The sequence below is a fragment of the Gallinula chloropus genome (assembly GCF_964237585.1).
Source record: "Gallinula chloropus genome assembly, chromosome: 1".
Taxonomy (NCBI): domain Eukaryota; kingdom Metazoa; phylum Chordata; class Aves; order Gruiformes; family Rallidae; genus Gallinula; species Gallinula chloropus.
The window spans coordinates 158,378,776-158,401,050 of NC_140085.1; the positions used below are offsets into that span (position 1 = coordinate 158,378,776).

General features: G+C 40.7%; 1 protein-coding gene across 2 annotated transcripts in view; it reads left to right on the forward strand.

The window, feature by feature from the left end:
* ABCC4 (ATP binding cassette subfamily C member 4 (PEL blood group)) overlaps window positions 1–22,275 on the forward strand; it is a gene marked incomplete at both ends in the record, with an annotated part of 145,879 nt that overhangs the window by 113,199 nt on the left and 10,405 nt on the right. Inside the window, 5 exons of one of the 2 annotated variants that reach the window (XM_084279539.1) lie at window positions 733–789; window positions 2,045–2,200; window positions 6,152–6,241; window positions 6,707–6,879; window positions 13,106–13,211. In XM_084279539.1, coding sequence (XP_084135665.1) covers window positions 733–789; window positions 2,045–2,200; window positions 6,152–6,241; window positions 6,707–6,879; window positions 13,106–13,211 — 582 coding nt within the window. The remainder of the gene's footprint in view (window positions 1–732; window positions 790–2,044; window positions 2,201–6,151; window positions 6,242–6,706; window positions 6,880–13,105; window positions 13,212–22,275) is intronic. The other variant, XM_084279540.1, reaches the window with a different exon arrangement.

The window sequence follows — 22,275 nt, forward strand, 5'->3', positions numbered from 1 at the left end:
TCTGAAGAGTACAATGCACACCCAAAAAATAATACTAAATGTGTATACTGAGAGCTGTTTCAAATTCATGTCGATTTTCAGCAGCCTCTAGTCAATTGGACCAAAAATACAAATAGATTCCTTTAAATACTGAAGAGCAATAGTCCTTTCATTTGATGCCAAACTGAAAGTGGAATTTTGACAATATGCAGAGCAGCTGCATTTTTATTTTAAGTATCAATGTATTTTTTAACGTTTTTATATCCTTAATACAATACTTTATATCACTGACATTTACAGAGGAACAATTGAACTTTTGTTTTCACAACTCTGGGTGTCTGTGTTCTCCATTCAGCATTTTCTTTCTGAGCTGTAGTGTAACTGTTCAGAACTATTTTTCCTTTGTTTCACTGATATAATTTAGCAGAGTAGACATTTTATCATTTATTTTAACAGATTTGCTTAAATTAGGCTGTATCTTTAATAAGCACTGTATAAATGTTAATTAGTCTATATACAATAGTATAATAATGAATTGCTGGATTGAATTGTTGAACTGGAAAATAGAAGGAGAAAATACCTTTTAGATTATGCAGTGTAAGTTGTTCCTCACAGTCTTAATTTTTTTAGGCTTTTGTCTATTTTTGATCAAATGTGGGCACTGCTGCTTTGTCTGAGCTTAGCCCCTCTGACTGTTAGAAAGTTTCTCCTTGCTCTTCCATGTAATGTTTCCTGTGCTTAATTTCATTCCAGCAGTCATTACTGCATACATCTGAGTCTCAGGCAGTGGGTAATTGCCCTCTGGTGTCTGTACGTATACTCATGGAGTTTTTCATGCTTCTTCTTCCCTTTTGCACCCCAATCACTTTGCCAGGCTATGTACACTTTTAATCCTCATAAATCCTTCCTCATCAAATCAGTATCTGCATCCCATATTAATTTTATGCTGAACTCTTCTGAACTCCTTCCAGTGTGTTGATTTCTTTCTGGAAAAGCAACGATTAGAAAGGAGTGCAGGAAATAACAGATCCTGCCAGATCAGATCTGCGTGGGGGGTTACGCCCATCACCTTCTCTGATACAATCGATTACTGTACGTTGTTTTCTCTAAGAATCCTTCACCTGAAGACAACATAAAAAAAAAATTTAAATTTGCTGTTCAAGTAGTATTTAATCACCATTAGTTATATCTCCTCATTTATTAATGGGCCTGCTTTCTCCCAAGTGTTGCTTTCATATGAAATATTTCAAGGTCTTAACTCTTTGTCATTAAAGTTAGCAATCCCATATTTTGCACTGTCTCTCCCTTCTTTTCCCTGAAAGCTTTATTTCTTCACCTTTCATAGAGCTTATGATTTTTCTTTGGGTACATATAGAGGCCTGAATCACTGTGATTTTATTATTCACTGTTTCTCCTGTTTAGAGAGGAATTGCAGCTTGCTCACATGGCCTTGTAGTTTCAATGCTTATGTCCTCTCTGTTGAAGCTCTCTGAAGCATGAATACAGTTTATAATCCTCCTGATAGTTTTGGCTTTATTTTAGCTTTAGAGTTAGGCTTTAGACTGCTTTGAAGTACTTTACCTTAGCCATACTAACCAAAATCAGTCTCAGTTACTTAAAATGAGTACACTGCTCATACACTGTTCCCGAAGTGCTTTATGGGAGTCCTGTTTTGGATTGAGAAGTAGGTGCATGCCTGAAATGATTTGCCTAACTTCACCCAGCAGACCAGGTTTAGTATAAAAATTAGCAACTTTGATTCACATTATGCACCAAGCCACTTTATCTTGTTTACACAATAAAACATCACACATTAAGGAAAAAATCTTTTACCTTTGAATGCAATCCAAGAAATTGTTAGGTATCCAAATGTCACCTGAATCCAAACTGATTTGGGGGGAGGTTTTTTTCCTCCTCTTGAAAAAATGTTAATTATAAAGAAGCTTTATGTGGTGCTTGTTCTACTATAAATCCTGTGATGTTGTAAAACTGTCACTTGACATACTAATTTATCCCGAGAAGCTCACGGTTTAATTGTACAAGCTTGGCTTGCTCTGCTGTCTAGGTTGGAATAGTGGGGAGAACTGGAGCTGGGAAGAGCTCTCTGATAGCAGCCCTCTTCCGCCTGGCGGAACCCGAAGGAAGGATTTGGATTGATAAGTACTTGACGTCAGAGCTAGGGCTCCATGACCTGCGGAAGAAGATTTCGATTATACCTCAGGTAAGAGAGTCACTTGGTCTGCTAGAAACACTTTCAGCCTAAGGCTGTGGTATTCTATTCTATGATTCTATGATTTAAAATGCTTTGCTGGGATATGTTCCCCCTGATCTCCTGTATGCAGTAGACACAGAAACTATAGCGAGACATTGCTCTAACTTGAGTAAGGTCTTGACTATTTTAAGATAAACAGAATCAGCTCTGGGGACAGGAGCATTTTGTTCCTACTTTTGTCTTCTGTCTGTTCCTCTGGAATACTTGTGAGCAGGTGTTAGCAGTACCCTGCAATACCTCCTATAGTCTGGGAAAGAGCAGAGGAAATATGTCAGGAATATTCCCAGCTTCAGCAGTTCTGAAGTAATTTGATCTGTTGGCAGCAGTTCCTGCCTGATGCTTTGCCTGAAGCTTCCTTAGTAAGGGCATTTGAGGGACTGATTTCATCTCTCTAGTCACCCCTGCACAAACTGACTGAGGCTAGATCTAGAAAGAGCGAATGTGCCAACTAGAAGTGAGCTACCAGGCTTTCCATTGTTTGGGGAAGGTTGGACAGGAGGAAGGCAGAGGAATGGACAAAAGAGTGGGTCATTATGATCCATTAACAAAAACCTGGTGAGCTTCAGAAGCTGAATGCAGGAAAGGCTGCAGTGCAGGCAAGCAACCTAAGATGGTGTTGGGAACAGCCTCATCTCTGGTGCTGGAGCTGAAGGGATGTTTGAAGAAATCCCATAGGTCGCAGGTCTTCTCTTCCGTGGTCTTTGGAATGAGACATTGAATCAAAGCAGGGTTACGTATAAGCTCAAAACTTCCTGAAGGCAGAGCCTGTGCAGGTTACCATAGAATCTTAGAATGGTTTGGATTGGAAGGGACCCCGAAGGATCACAGAGTTCTAAGCTCCCTACCACAGGCAGGGCCACCAACCTCCAGGCCTGGAGCTACACACGGTTGCCCAGGGCCCCATCCTACCTGGCCTTGAACACCCCCAGGGATGGGGCATCCACTACCTCTCTGGGCAGCCTGTTCCAGCACCTCACCACTCTTTCTGTAAAGAACTTCCCCCTAATATCTAATCTAAAGCCATTCCAAATCTAATCAAGCCATTCCCCCTTGTCATCTTTCATGAGAGTTCTGATCTCTTCCATGATCATTTGCTCTCCACTGGAAAGTGAGGGAGAAGCTCATATCCTGCAAGTGCAAAGTCATGCTTTGGGCAAGTAATTTGTCTGGGATGTTCTAGCAGGCAGATAGTTGTTCTGGTTGGCTGGAAACCAGAGGAATATATTTGCCATGTATAGTCTTAGTTCTTGGATCTCCATATTTTATAACAGATCTTTACACCATTTTTGTATCTGAATGTTTGCTAGCCTGTTGGCAGGCTGACATTCAAAGTGTATTATTTTCTTTAAATTGAAAATCTGATAAAAATGGTAATGAACAGCTGTTCTAAGCCTTTCTTGATTACCTGTTTTGGTTTGTTTGGGTTTTTTTCTTTCACAAGAACAAGAGTGAGAGAAAAGAAGCAGGTATGCTGTTATTAAAAAAATAAAAATAAAAATAGAGGTACTCCCCCCAGCAATTAGGTTGTTGCCTAACGCAGGATGTCTTTTGTTTCTGCATGCTGAAGGCTTTGTTATTGCACAGCAGAGGTACTCACTGGAACTAGTCGTCTTTTGTATGTAAAGAGGACTTTATGTGGATTTAAGTTCTAATATTTTGTTTGTGTGCATCATTCTTTTCCCCTCAGTTCATTCCAGGTCTACAGCTTTTTGAAAGCCTTGCCCGTAGCTATTGTGGGTGATTTTTAAAAGAATTCAACCCAGTTGAATAAACCAGAGTGAGACAGGGAAACTGCTGGTCAGCTAGTTTCTATATGTTGAGCGATGCAGATGCTCGAAGTTCATTGCATTTAATTATACATTTTTTTTTCATACAGTGGTCTGTTGTCACAGTTGTGAAACTATTTTAATCCAGTTGAATTCCATGACTCCTGGCATTTACGTGATAGGCTTTTCATCCTGGTCCGACAGGGGTTTAAGTGTCCCAAGGCTAGCAGGTAGCATTTCTCTTCCACGTAAGAGAGGACTTGTTGCCTCTAAAGTATGCAAAACTGTTGGGGTGATAGTAAGAAGAGGAGGGGTTGGAATAAGGTTCGTACTGTAGTAAACATAGTGATAGCCATTGTCTGGTGCTGCATTAGTAGCAGTGTCACTAATAGAAATAGTAATGTAACATCAGAGAGTTATTTTGCAGCAAATGTCTTCGTAATTATGTGGGAAGCTGAGAAACCAGAGGGAGAGATGCTTATTAAAATTATAGCATAAAACATGCTAACCAGAACCATTCCTAGAGAGCGATGAGGCAAGACTGAAGTTTTTCTTATATGTAAGTTTAAATACCTACCTGGAGAAATAAAAATGTGCTTAGGCTTCTAATTGCTTGCTTGGATGGCGCTGTGTGAAGGCAGTGTTTGTAAATCTTTTCTATGCAAATGTTGTCTGCCTCCCTGTCTGCAAGCATTTTTACAACAATTATTTACAGGTTTGTCTTATTACTTTCCTCTCGTAAACCAGACTATTTTAAATAATAATCTGTGTCAGAAATGGTAATTAAAAAATATCCTTATCTTCTGTTGCAGTACATGTCTGTTGTTAGGACTTTTATAATAGTTATGAACACTTTATGAATTCAGCCTCTTCTTTTGCCAAGCTGTAAAAATGAAATGAAAAGGAAAATAAACGTAACAATACCTTCAAAACACACCAAATGGCGTATTAAAATAGGTATTGTTAAACAAATTGTTATCTCTGTGTTTTTGAAGAAAAATGTTCTTTAACCTGTTAATTTATTTTTTTTTCTAAATCCTTTTGTTCATTCAACAGGTTTTTAGTGAGGTGCTGCTAGTGCAATAGATACTTTCAAGTAATCAGCGTGTTATGTCAGGAAACGCGCGTGTTCTTTCACATGGCTTGTGGCACGTTCTGTCCCTGTGTTAATCCTTTTATACTGCTCAGAGAGGTTTAGAAATGAAGGCAGAATAAAAGGGTTAAGGTCTAAATTCTGTTCTGATTTGCTGTAGCCCTTTGGAGCTGGGCATCGTTAGGGTTAGGTAGGGCGTGAATCGTGACAGGGGTTAAACTCGGGGTAAGCTGAAGTTACCCAGTGTAAATTAGACTTTATTTCCATGGGGAGGGGAAAAGAAAGAAGACATTTTGCATGAGATTTCTCCAGACTGACAACGTAATGAATGGTCTCCGCTTATGATTAGCCCTGTTATAGTTTTTGACTTCTTGTTGTTGTCTTTATGTGTGGTATTAAGAGGAGTTTAGCCCTGAAGTCATGTCAGTGCATGACACTGGCAACTCACATGAGTGAGCACTGATAAATTGCTTAAGGACTTCTGAACCAGAAGTCATCTTCTCAAGCACTACATTTTTCAGTGTGGATGGATTTGTGACAGTTGGATTAATGATCTGTTATTGGTCTGAACGGGAACTGAAACAGAACAAAACTTGCCAGAAAGGCACTGGGAGCTCTTTGATTCCTCTCTGGCCCGGGTACTTCAAAACCAAATTTTCCAGACTGCCCAAATGTAATTTTGGAGTGTGAGCTTATTGGCAGTGTTAGTTGCTGGTTTTCATTAACAATACTGGGTGGATAGCAGTGGTTTCATGTAAGTTTATATATAGCTTGTGGCATCAAAGCAGTGGCATGTAAATGCCCATTTGAGTACTGACCTGACTGTGTACAGGAATTTGCAGACCTGTCCTGTTGGGAAACTGTTTTCATACAGACTTTGTGTGCTGTTGGGAAATACTCTTTTGGTCTTCATAAAAGATAGCTTGTTGTCAGATACTTCTATGCTGCTGTTGACATAGGCTAGTTCTGGTTATTATTAAATCACCTATCACAATATAAAACCTGCATTTATAATGAAACACTAATTTTATTGGGTTTTAGGAGCCTGTTTTATTCACTGGAACTATGAGGAAAAATTTAGATCCTTTCAATGAATACACCGATGAAGAGCTGTGGAACGCCTTGGAAGAGGTGACTTATTAAATCTAATAATCTACATCTAATATTTACAAGCCAAATAACACTACAGGGCTTGTGTGCTTTAGGTTTCAGATGTTTCCATCAGGTTCGATAAGGGCATAGCTGTTGATGGGAGAAGGTAGACCGCCCTGTGTATGCGTGTGTTTGTGCATGTGTGTGTAGACATGTATATTGCTATACAAGTCTTTTATGAAAAAAATATCCTTTGGGATGATGCTTTGATTACATTTTGATTCATATCTTGGTTTTAATGAACATTAATAGATTCTTAACAATGTGCTTTAATGTTTTTTGAATTCTAATAACTGACACGCTGTGTAATCCAACTTGGCACTTACTCATTTTGTGTCAGAATATAAAAGGTAAACCTCACATACTTATTGTTGTGTCATCAGACACACAATAGCTGATTTAAAAGGGAGTTACTCATCCTACAATATGTTGACATGTCAACAGGTGCAACTGAAGGATGTTGTGGAAGATCTGCCTAATAAAATGGAGACGCAGCTGGCAGAATCTGGGTCTAATTTTAGTGTTGGTCAGAGACAACTGGTGTGTCTTGCCAGAGCGGTTCTAAAAAAAAATCGGATCCTTATCATTGATGAAGCAACAGCAAATGTGGACCCAAGGTAAAAACAAAATCTGGCATGTTAAGATCAGCTGTTTTTTCTTCTAATAGGATCATCTGTACGGGAGCGATGAATGTAAACGCTTTGGATTTCTTGTAGTTTGTATTCCTATTTTATGTTTTTAATGATAGCATCATAATTGTCTATTCAAAGTGGGGCGGTTGAGCTTTGGCTACAGAGCAGATGATATAAACTAAATGCTCAAAATATCCCTCATTTCAGTGCACTCCATAGAGTAGGAAAATTAATATTCAAAGTTTATTTATCCTGCAGCCATAGACAAGCAGACAAAAACCTCCTTGGAAACGCACATCAGTAACATTAGAATAGCCATGAAACAAGTTGAGTTCTAATGATTTCTGGAAGGAGGGTCCCTAGCAAATAAATAAAAAATAATTTATTAATTTTCAACAACAGAAAACCCTAGAAAGGTGAAAAATGGCTACAAGCAAAACTGGATAATTCTGTCTATGAGATGCTATCGCTGCAGATGGCTCCGATGCCAGCATAGTAAGTTACAGATAGATAAAATAGGGTTGGGGGAAGGCAAACTGTCCTAAACACAGGAGTTGCAAAACAGATTTGGAGATGTTTAAAGCTACAGGAGGGACTCGTTTATCATTCATTATTTTGTCTTGTACAACTCGGGCCGGCAGAACTTTCCTGAATTCATTCCTGTTTGAACTAGAGCGTACTTCTAGAAGAACATCCAACCTCAATAGAAAAAAAAATTCAATGACAACCCTTGTTAAATTGTTCCAATAGCTAAGTACCCCCACTGTTAATTTTTGAAACATTTGAAACACTGGTGGAAATATTTTGGAAACAATACTGCAAACGTACTGCATCAATTAGTCTGAGCTGAATATATAGTTCCAACAAACTATGGCTTGAGGGAGAACTCCGAGTCCAAAGAGGACAATAACACAGCAAGTCCCTCAAACAGATGCATTAAGGATTTTGTATGTCATCTGGGCGTGACTCATTTTTATAACATCTTCTTGGGGGAGAAGTGGTGCCACTGGGGTAGCTTTGCAGTTCAGCTGACAGTGTATTTCTAAAAGCTTTAGAGAAGTGCTTTCCCTTCCCAGAGGTTCTCTTTTTATCTCTCTTTTTTTTTTCCTTTGACTATTAGTTTATTTTTGCCTGCACACTGATAGATTAACTGTGATTAATCATAGCTGTGGAAATTTAATTCCATTTTACCCATCCTCCCTATTTTGGCATCTCACATGTGTGTGTTCTCAACTTACACTATCCATTTAATTGATCTTGATTAATGTGTGCTGCAATATATATTATAATAAGGTAAATGTTTGTTTGTATCAACTCTAGGCATAACAATACAAATAATAACTTGGAACGTCTTCTTTGAATTCAGTTTGCATTACAGTCATTATTACCTTTTCCTTAATGTGTTGCTAAACTAGAGCCAAGTATTTTTCAGCTGTGCAATCTGATAGGATGCTCATCAGGAAATGCTGATGTGGGTTGCTTAACTGAGCAGTTAGGGAGGCATTTTTGGCATGTAAGGAAAACCTCCTCCTCCTCCTCCTGATGCACAACACCCATACCTGGCCCCCTTGTCTCTAGCCCGGTGGCAAGCACACATCGTATCAAGCACCTGGGGTAGGAAACCATGGGGAGCTGCCGCCAGCTCTGGAGATACTGTTTCTTTTTTTGTTTTTCTGGCTCTTGATCTCTTTGCCTCATCTGCTGCTGCAACTGTGTCCCTTCTCCAGTTCAACTAGGAAGCAAATGTGAGAAGGGAGGCAGCAGTTGGGACTGGGAGAAGGAGAAGGAGGAGTGAGGTGGCACGAGGCAGGGTGAAAGGTGTGCAGTGTACCTTCCTCGGGGCTGAGGGGCTCCCCGCCATGTCTCTCTGGGTCAGCTAGGCCATTGTTGTCTGCTTTGCTGAGCAAAGGAGTAAAGGGAAGGAATTTGGAGTTCATCCTTCTCAGATCTTCAAATTCCCATGTGTACCCTTATCAAACCCCTTGCTCCTTGTGGCTGCTGCTGCTCTGCATGTTGCAGGGGTGACCACATATTTGTGAGAGAGAGGAGGAGCTTCCCGTGAGGAAGGCTGCCCGAAGTCAGACCACTTGGGCGGTGTTTTATATGGTGACAGACACTTAATTTGATCTTATCTCCTCGGTCCTGAAGCCAGCATTCTCACTCCGAGGAGTGGAGGCATTCTAAAGCAGTTGAACCATTCTAGAAAGTTGTATGAAATCTGGAGCAGGAAGAGCTGAAATCTTTCTGTAGTCGCTTTGGTGATGCACTGAAACAAAACCCTTGGTAACTGAGACTTTTTTAAAACACTGAGTAAGTTGAATTTACTAAGCTTTCTGCTCACTGGCTACGTCGTTACGTGGTGTTGTTTTTACTGCTTACAGAGGACACAACTTTTTGGGACCAATCCACTGCCACGTTTTTACATTGGTCGCTCACTGAGTCTGGTAAAAACAGCCATTGCACGTATTTCAGTTCATTTGCCAGCTTAACCTTGCAAGGTTTAATCTTGGATTACATCTAGCTGCTTGCTATCTGTAACTGTCTTTTGGAGAAATTATCCAAAGCCACCCAGGAATTGTGTAGTGTGAGATATGTTTCCAGGCCAATTCCAGGAGGGCATTAGACTAAAGATAATGACTTAACCAGGGTTCCTTTCAGCAGCTTGGTTGCTTCTCATTCAGGTCATATTTATCCTTGCTCTTGAGATAGTTTTCTTTTTACACAGTCAACTAATTTAGGTTACACCAGATCTTGGCTTGCTGTGAAACTTGGTGTTAGATCTTTAACCCATGGTGCCAGTGGGACAGCTATTCCACCTTTTTGTGCTTTCTTATTGTGCTGTGCCTTGCAGTGGGGAGTATCGTGGTTCCCATTTTCATATAATCAGATTAGGGTTGAGTTTTTTGTCATCCAGCAGGCCCTGGTTTTGCTATTCAGGTTTCATCTTTGGTTCCTAATATGCCTGAAAGATGATGGGGTTTGATCCACTGAGGTGGGTGATGGAATCACTTGGCACTTATCTGGCCTATTTCTCAGTGTGGGTAAGTGCCACAGAGAGTGTGTTTATGCCCTGGAAAAAAAGGTCAGGAATGTTGCTTCCTTTGGCACTTCTGTAGAGGGTAGACAGCTCTAATTGGCATGTGTTAGAGTCTCTACGCTCTGTTACATAATTCTGTACACGGGTCCTTTTGTTAGTCTTTTAGATTCTTCTTGTCTTTCCTGCCTTCTTCCTGAGATTTTTCTGGATGTTACCAGTGGTGCTTCTGCCTGCCACCCCAAAAACTGCTCCAAAATCTACTGAGCCTTAGAGAGGATCTGGTTGAGTCCTTATCAGTGGCTATGTATGCATGAGATTTCATACTGTGCTATTTGAAGATGGAGGTATTAGGTCTGTTTCTGATTACTTTGCAGTCTCATTTGAGAAGATTTGTCATACCCACAATATGGCCAGCAGTTTCCTGTTTGGAATAAGCTCGTATTCAAGAAATACCTGTTTAAGATAATAGTTCAGTAGTAGCTATCTAAGAACAAGAAACAGTTTCTATTGAAAATGTAGGAAGAAGTGGTGCTATGAGGAAGATACATAATAAAGGAAGGTGTAATAAATGAATGCAGAGGACAGGGCTGCTCAAGGATTCTCCTCAGATAACAGTAGGAATAACCAGAAGTTTACAAACCATTTTGAGCCCTTTAAAAACTTGTTTTCAAAATCCATGAGCAAGCTGTGATTCTCTGTGCTCTGTAGTAGCTCTGCAGGAAACCTCACCTTGAGCTTGACTTTAAGGAAAGAAAAAAGCTTCCTTCACATAAGTCTAGGGAGTATTGAATCTTTTGTTTCTGCTTTGCTATTCCAGCCATTGCAGAGAACACATCCAGCTGTCTGTATAAGCCTCTTCCCTAATGAATGGTTTCCTGCGTGGCCCTGATTTTTTTCCTTTTGAAAGTAAGATTACTCAGGTCATCGAGGCATTGCTGAGAAGATAGGAAAAAAAGATAGGTGCATGAACAGGGGGGTGAAAGCACAGGTATTGCTGTGATGTGGGGCATTAATGTCTTCCTTTTCCTACGGAGATCGTTAACACACGGAGTTAAAGAGCCTGGCTCTGTCCTGACTTCTCCTCCTGCCTCTTGCCCTGATTGCTACTGGCATTGGTTCAAAAGGAGGAGTTGAGGAACACCCGTTTCCCACCGTGTTCTTTAGCTTCTTTCAGGAAGTAGGAACAGGAGGACCAAGCCTTCTCAGGCTGCGTGGCCCAGAACTCAGTTCTCTTAAGCTCATGACAGAGCTTAAATGTTTCTGTCCCCAGATGAAGATGATAGTCAGGATGCATGGGAACTTTTACTTAACTGTTCATGTCTTACTTCTCTCTGATGATTCATCGGGTCATTGGCAGGGATCTGTCTATTCCTTTGTCATGCTGATTGCTTAAACTTAGTTTGTAACAGAAGTTATACTCAGTCCTTCAGAGCATGAGCTTGTGCTTTCTGCTGTGGAAACATAATGGTTACTCTGTTGCTCTAAGTCACCCCTGCTCTTCCAAAGTTGTCTTTGTCTACTTTTTATTGTTGATGTCTCCTGATGTGGTGGCATCAGAACAATTCTTTTTGCTTATTTATGAAGTGATACCAAATATTTATCGTGTGCAGACAGATTCAATGTAGAGTGCTACTTCTGTCTAAAAAAATGATCATTTGTCAGAGGAAGACGTGTTGCATGAATCTTCCTTGTATGTTATTTGATTTTTCCAGTTACTTTTAACGATTAGAAGAATTAAGGCTTTGCAAGCAGCTGGTTGAAGCTAACATGACTGTCTAAATATACCAGTTTATCCAGATACCTCCTTTGTGTTGTTTAACCCTTTCTACAGTATTTGTTATTCTCCAGGAGTTACATATAAAAGTACCATTCAATGTTTTAATAGAAATCCTGGAAATGAGACCCATGGCTTCAAGTGCCTGGCTTCCAGGCTGGAGCTTACTTTGTACAACTAACCCCAGTATATTTTTACTTCTCTGTGTCTTCCTTTTATCTTGGATGAGAAATTTAGTTTCTCTTCGTTTTTCTGCATTGTCCCCACTCATCATTGTTTTTGAAGGCTGATAGGCAATACGTGAGTATACCCATGGCCTGGCTGGGCACCCAGGTTGGGATCCAAGGCTTCCTGTGCAATGTGGGCTGTCAGGTGCCTCTAGAGGGCATTCATCACCTGATGGCTGCCTAATTCAAGTGCTCCATTCACCTTCCAGCCCTGCCTTTTCCCTTTCATTGGCTGAAGAGAGGACTGTATAGATTTCCACATTTAAGCCTGGCTGGTGTGCTCTAAGGTGGTGTTGGCGCTTCTCTTGTACAGTTTGTTACTTGAACAATCTCTGGTTTTTATTAGTATCACACATCTTTTGCCTTAATGCTTGTTTATACAACTAGAGAACATTTTAGGGCCTTACTTATATTTTGGTGTAATTTTATTTCCTTCTTGTGGTTCTCAGCTCTGTGGCAGTTTGCAGTCAAACCCAGTGTCCGTGCTCTATCTTAGTTTTCATTCTTTGAGTCGTGTTTCCTTCTGATAGCCTTTTCTTAGGCTGTTAATTCATGTAAGCTCTGAACTTGAAAGCTTTTATCCCCTTCATCGGGTTGTGCATTCCTATTAAACTTGGCATATTCTGTAAATCAAAAGCATTTGTTTTTCCTTGGGCTACTCCAGTCCTAGTTTAGTTTACCAACCATTCAAGCCCCTTTTGGAGTTGAAATCAAGAACCTTAGTTATAGATAGATTGTCTTATGTTTGCTTTTCAGGTGATTTGCAATGAAGGATATTTACTTTCACCAACTTTTCTTCACACCTTTCACAAACTAAAGCTTGAAAGAAAACAACGATTAATTTTTTTTGGTGTAGGAATTCTGTAGACTCCACAGAATTTTTCTCTTTCTGTAATCAAAACCTGGGAAACTAGTCTCCTGAAATGAAACCTATCATTCTACTTGCAAGCAGAAAGTATTTCCTCCTCAAGTATTAGAGGATAGATTTTAGAGTGTGTTTCATGATATCCCTCCAAGTCACCTCATATAACAAGAGGACGAACGACTGTAATGGCTTCATAAGTATGTTTCCTGCTATACAGTCCTGTTTGATGAAGTCATGGAACCTGCCTGCCGTTCGGTTACCCATGCAAACCTCTCACCTTTGTCTGCCTTGCTCTTGCTGTGTTTCAGAACAGATGAGTTCATTCAAAAGACCATCAGAGAAAAGTTTGCTCACTGCACGGTGCTGACCATTGCACACCGCCTGAACACCATTATTGACAGCGACAGGATTATGGTAAGACAGATAACTGTTGTTGGGCTTTTTCTTCTGAAAAAGAAGAATAATGTTATTTTTCTTAGTAATTTTGATCCAAAAGTGGGCAGAGGCTTAAGTTGTACTTTAGGCTTGTGCTGGTTAACCTAGTTATCCTAGTTACCACGATTGGCAGCTCATAAAACTGTAGAAGTTGTGACCTGACAAGACTTGTTACATTGTCCGGCCCTGTGGTTGTTGAGCTTGCGAGGTATGAGCCCATTGCAGCTGAAGTGCAGCAGCAGACCTGAGAAAATAAACTCTGCCTGTGCTAGAAACCTGTGCAGACACACCCAGGAGGCCCTGGACAGAGTCAGCTGGATTTGGTCAGGTTTATTAATTCAGTCTCGGTGGGCTGAGGGAGGCAGTGACAATAGTTGGTGGTGTGGGGCGTGTGAGGAGGAAGTGGTAGAGGTTCTGGGGCAGGAGACAGGAGGTAAGGAGGCAGCAGCTGCCCTGGGGCAAGGGTGTGGTGGTGGGAGAAGTGGAACGAGACTGGTGAGGTAATGAACGTGGCCAGCTTTCTAAAGCAAGGTTAATACAGAAAAGGTGAAGCACAACCAATCTAGCAGACTCTGCCATCTTTGTTCCCAAAAGAGCAGTGATGTACTCTGCCACCAGGAATACCCTCTCTGCCATCTTATCTGCCCCATGCCGCATTGTACACACATATAAATTAGGAAATACTTGCTGATTATTTTCCTAAAGGCAGTAGCCTTCCCTAGGCTCTCAGGAAAGGAGCTGGTTTGTGTCCTTGAAACGATGTGCAGCCTGCAGTTCTGCAATTTTCTGCAGTAGGATCAGCAGCCCTTTGCAAATGTTTTCTTCACAGCCAGTTAATGAAGTAACAGACTTTGTGGGCAAACAGTGCTCATGAGTGGAACTCAAATTTAGCTGGGCTTCAAGCAGAAATTGCAATTCACCTCTTGGTGGTAACCTTCACAAAATACATTCTTCAACTTAGGTTCTGTGAAAATGAAGCATGTTAATTCTTTCCATGATGTGGGTTTGGTGTTGTTTTTTATTTTACTGGGTGCTCAGAACATTTTAAAATCTGTGATTGAGTTACAATGGTGGTTGCCTGAAGTATACAAAATGAAACAATTGGATCTACCGAGGTGAGTGGTGTTCTGCAGGGTATAATGGGGTAGATTGTGAACTGAGTGATTATAGTTTACTTACAAAGAGAGAAACCAGCAGAACTGCCATAAGTAGTCATATAATTGCAAGCATTTAGCGTATAATAAATAAGTATTTTCTTCACTGGTGAATACCTCCCCACAGGTCTAATGGATATGTTGGTGTTTTTCTACAACTAAAGTGAACAAAAGGCTTGTGAGGAAACAACTGTGACCTAATTAATAGCTCTGTGTGTTTGTTAGCTGTCCAAAGGGATTTCTGTGGGTTTTGGTTCAGCAACTACGATTAACATGTTATGTGCAGAATGCCCTTTCCGCGAAGATGGTTTCTCCTATTTACCTTTAATATCATGCAGGTGTAGTGAAGACTAGATGTTTCATTAGCATTGTTTTTTGTCAAAAATCATTGGAACAAAGCATGGAAATCGCCCGTCTCCCCAGACTGCGCAGTATTATTACAGCTATATAGCTACTGCATTGCATATTTAGAGTCTGTACATTATTAACCTTATATTATTTCAGTTTAGCCACTATAAAGATTTCTGAAGGTCCATTTATGTTCATACATTGTCTATTACAGGCTTTTTTGAATGCCTTTGACCTCTTTTTAGAGTATTAAGGAATAGATTTGCAAGATGATGTGCCTTTGAGTCCACAGTCATTAGTAATTTGTAATTATTTTTCATCTTTTTCCTTTGCTCCCTTTTGGTTGTCTTATGTATTTCTGTATTGCTGGGGAGAGAGAGCAGGGTGAGAACCGTAGGACATTAAAAGAGGAGGAAATTGATATGTGACCCCTTCACAAACCTGTTTTTTTTACATCCTTATTCATTTATTGATTCTGTTTCTGGACAAATCAGAAATATGATCTCATATTTAGAATGATCACAGTTATGGCAGGTGTGCTTTTGTTACACTTTTAATTACTTGGTTTACTCAGGCATGTAACTCCTACTGGGAATATAGCAGAATTTTTGAAGAACAAGAAAAATGTGTGTTTAAAAATGCAAGGAAAAAGAATATCCCACTAGAAGACTAGCTATTAATGAGTGCCATTAACAGCATTCATGGAAATTAATCATTTAATTAATTAATCATTTACTTAAATATCAGAAAAATTGAGAAGACAGCTATAGGAAGTTTTGAGTGTATTTTAAAATTTGGCAAGTCGATCATGTCTGAACGTTAACTTGATGCAGATTCTTTTTTAAGAGTAAAAATGCAGAAACTGAAGTGCATTGTTCTTCCATTACTTGGTATTATTACAAGCCTTGGGTTTGTTTCTCCTGTAACCAAGACCCCTGGATTCAGCAGTGCCTTTATCTATAAGCCATCCCTAATCTCTGCTGCTTGCTATCATGGTAACTTGGTTAGAGAATGAGGAAAGAAGAACAAAGATGGAATCAGGCAGTTGGAATATTGACAGTTGTCTGTTGACAAATAATGAACAAAGTTATTTTTGGAACAGATTTTGAGGAAAGTTAATCTGGTGAGCGCTGCATAAAGCAGTTCCTTTGATCTGCACTCCTGTCAATACCTATGGCACACTGCTTGATTCTGGTCCAATTTACTGCCCACCGAGACCCCACCTCTTATTCAGCACAACTGGTGCCCAGGCAGTTACTCCCCCAGGGGGGTTAGTCTGTTCCAGATTTCAGAACTTTGCATCTGGCATTGTTGAGGGTCATGAAGTTGATGCTGCTCTAGTCCTTTACCCTGTCCTCATCTAAATAGCTTTGAATGTCAACCCTGTATTGAGCATATTGACTCCCATTTGATTGCTGGTGAAAGCAGAACTTTCCAAAGAAGAAAATGTTCACCTTTATGGTTAATCTAAAGATTAAAAAAAGAACAGAAAAGAATTTTGAGGAAGTCCTGAGAAAATGTCAGGTTGAATGAGTATGGAAATAGGAACTGAACATGAACTGTTGCATGTCTGCTCACACCCATGGTAATAACCGGTTCTATTTTAGAAGAGAAGAAAAGCCTACTGGAGAGGAGTAAAAGGAAGAGCAGAATACATTTTATACAACTGTAGACAAATCTGGCCCGGGGAGTTGTTTTAATTCTCGTTTGTTCCATTCCCAAAACCATACCTCTGGTTTCATAATCCAGGTCACGCCTTAAGAGTATTTCCATTATATCTATCTTAGTGATAAATACATTTTATCAGAACTTCAAACGCTTCAAATCATTGAGGGAAGAGATGTATTGTGTAACGTGATACTCTCTAACCCAATCACCTCAATGAGTAATACTACATTACACTTGCATAGGACCTTTCATCTGGAAATTGTAACGCTCCTTACAAACATTAATTAATTAAACTTCAAACACCTGGGTGAGATAGGGAAGTATCCATACAATCTTTGGAACCAAAGTTGGAAAGACTTGTTAAGTCAGGCCGTCAAATAATACTACCATAAAATTATAATCCAGCGGTTTTCAAGATCTCTTTTTTTTTCGCCCCCTCTTTTATTCCCTCTGTGCTACTCCAGAGTCCCATCGGATATTTTCTCATTCCTCTTTTTTCATTAGTTTGAGAACCCAAGTTGTAGTTCCCCCAGTTAGATGCTAGCAGTTCCCATTTCAGCACATTGGCACAGGCAGCTACCCTGATCCCCAGCAGAAGGGGACAGTGGGATAAATGCTGCAGTTGTTCTTTATGTGATGGCAGGTCCTGGCAGAAGCTCAGCTCAGGCTTGCTCTGCTGGCCCCTTGTTTCTTGCAGCTTCTCCACCACCACAGCAGCTGCTTTCCTCATCCTGTCCTCACCTTCCCAGGGTGAGGGCTTTTTTACCTAAATTGTATCTGCAGCTCACTAAGCCCAGCCAGGAGGAACCTGGGGCAGCCAAGAAGCACCACTCCCAAGCTTTCCAGTGGGATCTCATAAAATCCCCATCACCTACTCCTCCCCCTCCTCTCTGCTTCCTTCTCCAGGTTGAGAAATACTTTTTAGAAACTGTGTTTTTACAGAGGGGAAAACAGAAACACAGAAATTGAGCACCCAGGGACATAGTGGATTGGTATGTGCACCTGGCAAGAGCCTGGTGCAGTTGTTCGCTCCATACACTACGCCATGGTCTCTCTATAGGAAAGCCACAGAGTAGTCAAAACGTGTGCGTTTCCCAATGACGAGGATGTTTCTCCACAGAGACTTTCCATATCAGTGCCATACTTCTTTGAAATGGAAACTCTTTATGCAAGCAGAACTTAATCTAGTAATTAAAAACTGTCATTCAAATGGGAAGTTTTTGATTAAGAGAATCATGGGAAGAGATTTGTTTTATTTATGGGAAAACCTGTTGTGGTTACATTCTGAAGTGACTAATGTTCAGGGTAACAATACAACGTGCTTCACAGCCAGGCTTGAGTTGCTTTTTTGGTCAGTAGAAGATTACTTCCCACGTCTTTCTGGTAAGCCTCCCTAGTTCAGTTGTTCCCATTTTCCTGATGTTACGTTACATATACTGTGATGGAACACCTGAGCCTCGTAAATCAGGCACCACGTAAACATCTAGCCTCAACAGGGCAGTCAGTCCACCAAAAATTGGTGTAAACATCTTGGAAGCAAAGGGGAGACTCTGGAGAGAGATCCTGACAGTCTGCATGGTGAAAGGGGTGTCACCTACAGCTAGACAGAAAATGCTATGCAGTAGACAAGGTCTGAGCACTTGTTTCTCTCTAGAGTTCTGGAATCTGACACAGTACTGCACATTAGTATCCTTCATCCATCCAATCAGAGATGATGCAGTGGACACCTAAACAAATACAATAGTGATGGCTGTGCTGCCCTTCCTTAGCTTAGGGATGGCAGTGTTCTTCCAGGGAGTGCAGACATCTGTCCTGTGGATTCTTCTCTCCAGAGGTCTGGATGCAATGCTCCTCATTCCCAGAAAGATGCCATACCCACCAGCATATACAGGGTGGTCAGATTAAGGCCAGCCTCCACCCTTCCTTTTGAAGCACTGTGCTGCCATAAGTGTCATGGAGCTAGAGGGAGAATAAGCATGAGGGAGTCTGAATCTGCAGCCCAGTGAGAAGCAGAGCTCTTGAAGGGGGTGGGGGAGCCCCAGCTGCCCTGCTGATACCTTCACAGAAGCTTTTGCTGCAGTGGCCCAACTTCAGCTGGAGGTGTGGAGAATGTAGAATGGTAGTGGTGGTACACTTAGGTTGCTAGTGCTGAGTTAAAGCCATAAATGCTGGTCCATGGCATGTGTTTTGGGTGGCTTTTTTTTTATTATTTTTGCTACATTTAAATATCACTGCTGGGAAATTGATGTGACTTATAGAATCATTAAGGTTGGCAAAGACCTCTAAAGGTCAGCAAGTCAACACCACCATGGCTGCTAAACCATGTCTCAAAGTGCCACATCTGCACTTTTTTTTTAACATCTTCAAGGGATGGCAACTCCACCACTTCCCTAGGCAGCCTGTTCCAATGACTGACCACCCTTTCAGTAAATATTTTTTTCGTAATATCCATTCTAAACCTCCCCTGACACAACCTCAGGCCATTTCCTCTCGTACTGTCACTAATTACTTGGGAGAAGAGACCAACCCCCACCTGGCTACAGCCTCCTTTCAGGTGGCTGTAGAGAGCCATAAGGTCTCCCCTCAGCCTCTTCTCCAGCCTAAACAACCCCAGTTCCCTCAGCTGCTCCTCACAAGACTTGGTTTCCAGACTGTTCACCAGCTTCATTGCTCTTCTTTGGACACACTCCAGCAGCTCGGTGTCCTCCTTTTAGTGAGGGGCCTAAAACTGAACAGAGTATTTGAGGTGCAGCCTCACCAGTGCTGATTAGAATGGCAGGGTCACTTTTCCCCTGCTGCTGGCCACGCTGTTTGTGGTACAGAAATAGTTTTTGCATAGGTTTTACAATAGGTTTTCAGCAAAACTTAACTGTTCCCTTTAGGGAGGATTATGTATGTCACAAGATAAATATGCAGTCCTAGTTCTTTGCAAAAACTCTGCACATCACCATTAGTGTTGATTCATTTTGTAGGACTGCTGCTTTCCTGGAGAGCTACTTGCTGTCAGATGCAGGCCCTCGAGTCCGTAAGATGTCTTAAGACAGGTCATTGGGCAAGACTAGGTTTTTCTGGAGCTGGGAATGGTTAAACATGGAAGTTCCGTAAAAGTAATTAGGGCTGCATTCAGAGCTGTTGTTCAGTCCTTGCAAATTCAAAAGTAGGAGAACTGCAAGGGTATAAAACGGGTATATTTTTCGCTCTGGAGCACAGTGCTGAAAGGATTTTGGCCTTGTGTTAGTCCAGTATCCTGAGTGTGGTGAAATATTATTGCATATTATACTTGTGCTATTGAAGTCTATTCTCTTAAAAGAATAGGGAGCTTACTGGATTACAGTAGCTTGAATCAAAGCCAAATACTCAAAACTAGGAATCTGGTCTCCAAAGATACTTATGCACCTAATTCTTCATAGTAAACCTTGAAGTACCTTGTGGATCTGATTCCAGTAACCCACAGTAAAGTTGCTACATTCATAGTTGTGCACCTGCTGTCATTATTAAATTAATGACATAATCACTAATAAAACTGCTTTTTTGACCAGGCCTTTTTCTTGAAAATACAGGCTAGGGAATATTGGAACTAAATTCATTGGGTTTTAGTCAATGTAAGAAAAATCTCAACCATGCTGTGGGACCAAACTCTTGGGTAAAGAAATGTGATGGTAAGGATAGTCACAGAAGGGGGCCTGCATGGAGCAGAAGATTAAAGTTAATGCTGATAGCTGAGGTGCTTTGCAGAGGGGAGGTAGAAAATATTTGTCTCAAGATACCTGAATATCAGTATGTGCACAGCAAAAACATAGTTTGTGTGCATGTTCCGTAAAGGGCCTGCATGTCTATGTTTTCAGGATCCAAACAATCACATGAAAATTTAGGAGAGATCTCAGCATTTAACTATAAGGGCTGATGAAAAATTTCAGGGAGTCTCTTTGGAGTTTTTAAGCCATTCCAACAGATGCTGGGTATGATTAATGCCAGCCTTCCTGCTTGGCTTTGGCTGTATTGGAGCCCATCTGGCCAGCTGATGTTTCTCCTTTTGTTCGGTAACACAAGACTTGCAGAGTGTCTGGAAGAGCTGAGTAATTATCAGGTGATTTTTTTTTTTTTCAGAAATTATCAGTTTGGTTTTGAATATGAACAAAAGCAATTTCCACTGTTCTCAGATCATCTGACACGGAGGTGATGTTTAAGCAAACCACAAGGGAAAACCAGATCCTTCCATGTTCTTTCTTGGAATTTAATAATAGACTTCAACAAATACCAATATTGTTTTCAAAGCTAAGTGATTTGTGCATCTTTACCATTAAGATAGTGATTTTTAGGCCAAGTTTTGCATAAAATACTGAGCTGTGTGCTGTGGACATGTGTCTGAGTAAGTGTTGTTAGCTGAATGAAAGTGTCTGCAGCAGTTGTACATATCACACCTGGCACAACTGTCTCTAAACTGAGTCAAGATCTTTCGAAAGCTTGAAAAGGTACTAGGATTGTTGATTCTCTTTGCCAGTTTTAATCCACAGCTCTCCAAAACACTGGAACCTTTTGAGTTCTTAAATCTGCTCCAAATATCGAAAGGCCTGCCCAACAAGATTCTTCTTTTGCCTAAGTAAAACAGTTAATTATTGAGGCAGTAGTTCAGCTGGGAGCATTCAAATGAAGAGCTGGATTTGAATTCCTGCTGGAAGCAAGGCCAATATTTGATGAATCTTGATCTCACATTCCGTCAGGCATTTATGTGTGGATGTGTTTCCATCAGTATAAGGACAGGATGGTCGGATCATGTTTCTTTGAAGACAGTGGTATGGAATCCAGACCATACTAGAAATAGTAAGGCATCTTAAAGAATGATTTTTTGTGCTCTCAGAAATACTGTATTACTGTTTTAAAGCAAATTAGGACAGGACATGCTGGTGGCTGATGCTTTGAGCGGACGGTTTCTGATAAGGTAAAACTCTGCCTGGCAGCTGAGCCACAAGTTCATTGTCATCAGAAACTGATAAAACCAAGAGACGTGCCCAGCCATCTGCAACAATATCCCTTAACCTCTTGAAAAGTATAATATCCTTGTAGCTTATCTAACTTCCAAAGACCCTCAAAAGCTTTACTAAAAAGTGGGATTTCTTAAGCTGAAGTATGTCTTCTGTCACTTCGGGATCACGCATGAGCCACTCTGCAATCCCATTGAGAAACATGGCTTTACAGTGATGGAAACAGTCATTACTGATTGACCAAGGGAGACTTTTGTCAGGGTGTCCAGCTGTTGGTAAAAACTGGCATGAGGTCTTTTCATACTCTCTGTGGGGAAGGTTGAACTTGCACTGGTATATCAGATGTTTTGAGGTGAGGCAACTGAACCATGCAAGAAACGGTGACTGCTTAGCAGGCTTTCCTGCAATGAGATGCAGAAGGGGTTAATCCTGATTGATTATCAGTAGAATAAGACTCATTACTACACTGCATAATTGATATTTTTCCCCCAACATTCCAGCCAGCCTACAGTGCGGTGCCATCAGATGGAGAAAAAGGAGAGAGATTTTTAAGTCCCTGCAAGAAAAGTAAAGGCAACTTATGTCGAACAATTTATTGGGCAGTGTAGCACATGCAGTTCTTCTAGAGATACAGCTCAAGACTGATTTCAGTTTAAAGAAACCCACTATTGCTGGTTACAGAACAAACTGTCTGAAGTTGCCTTTTCTGTGAAGCAGAGGAAGGTATTTGGGGGAGGGGCTACATGTCAAATCCCAGTGACGAGTGGCAGATTTGGCATTGTTACAGCAAAGTTAAACTCTGGAATGTTGGAAAATAGTAATTCCAATTATAAGAAGGTAAACTCCTTTGTTTGTACACATGATGTGTGAATTGTGTGTTGTTTGACACCA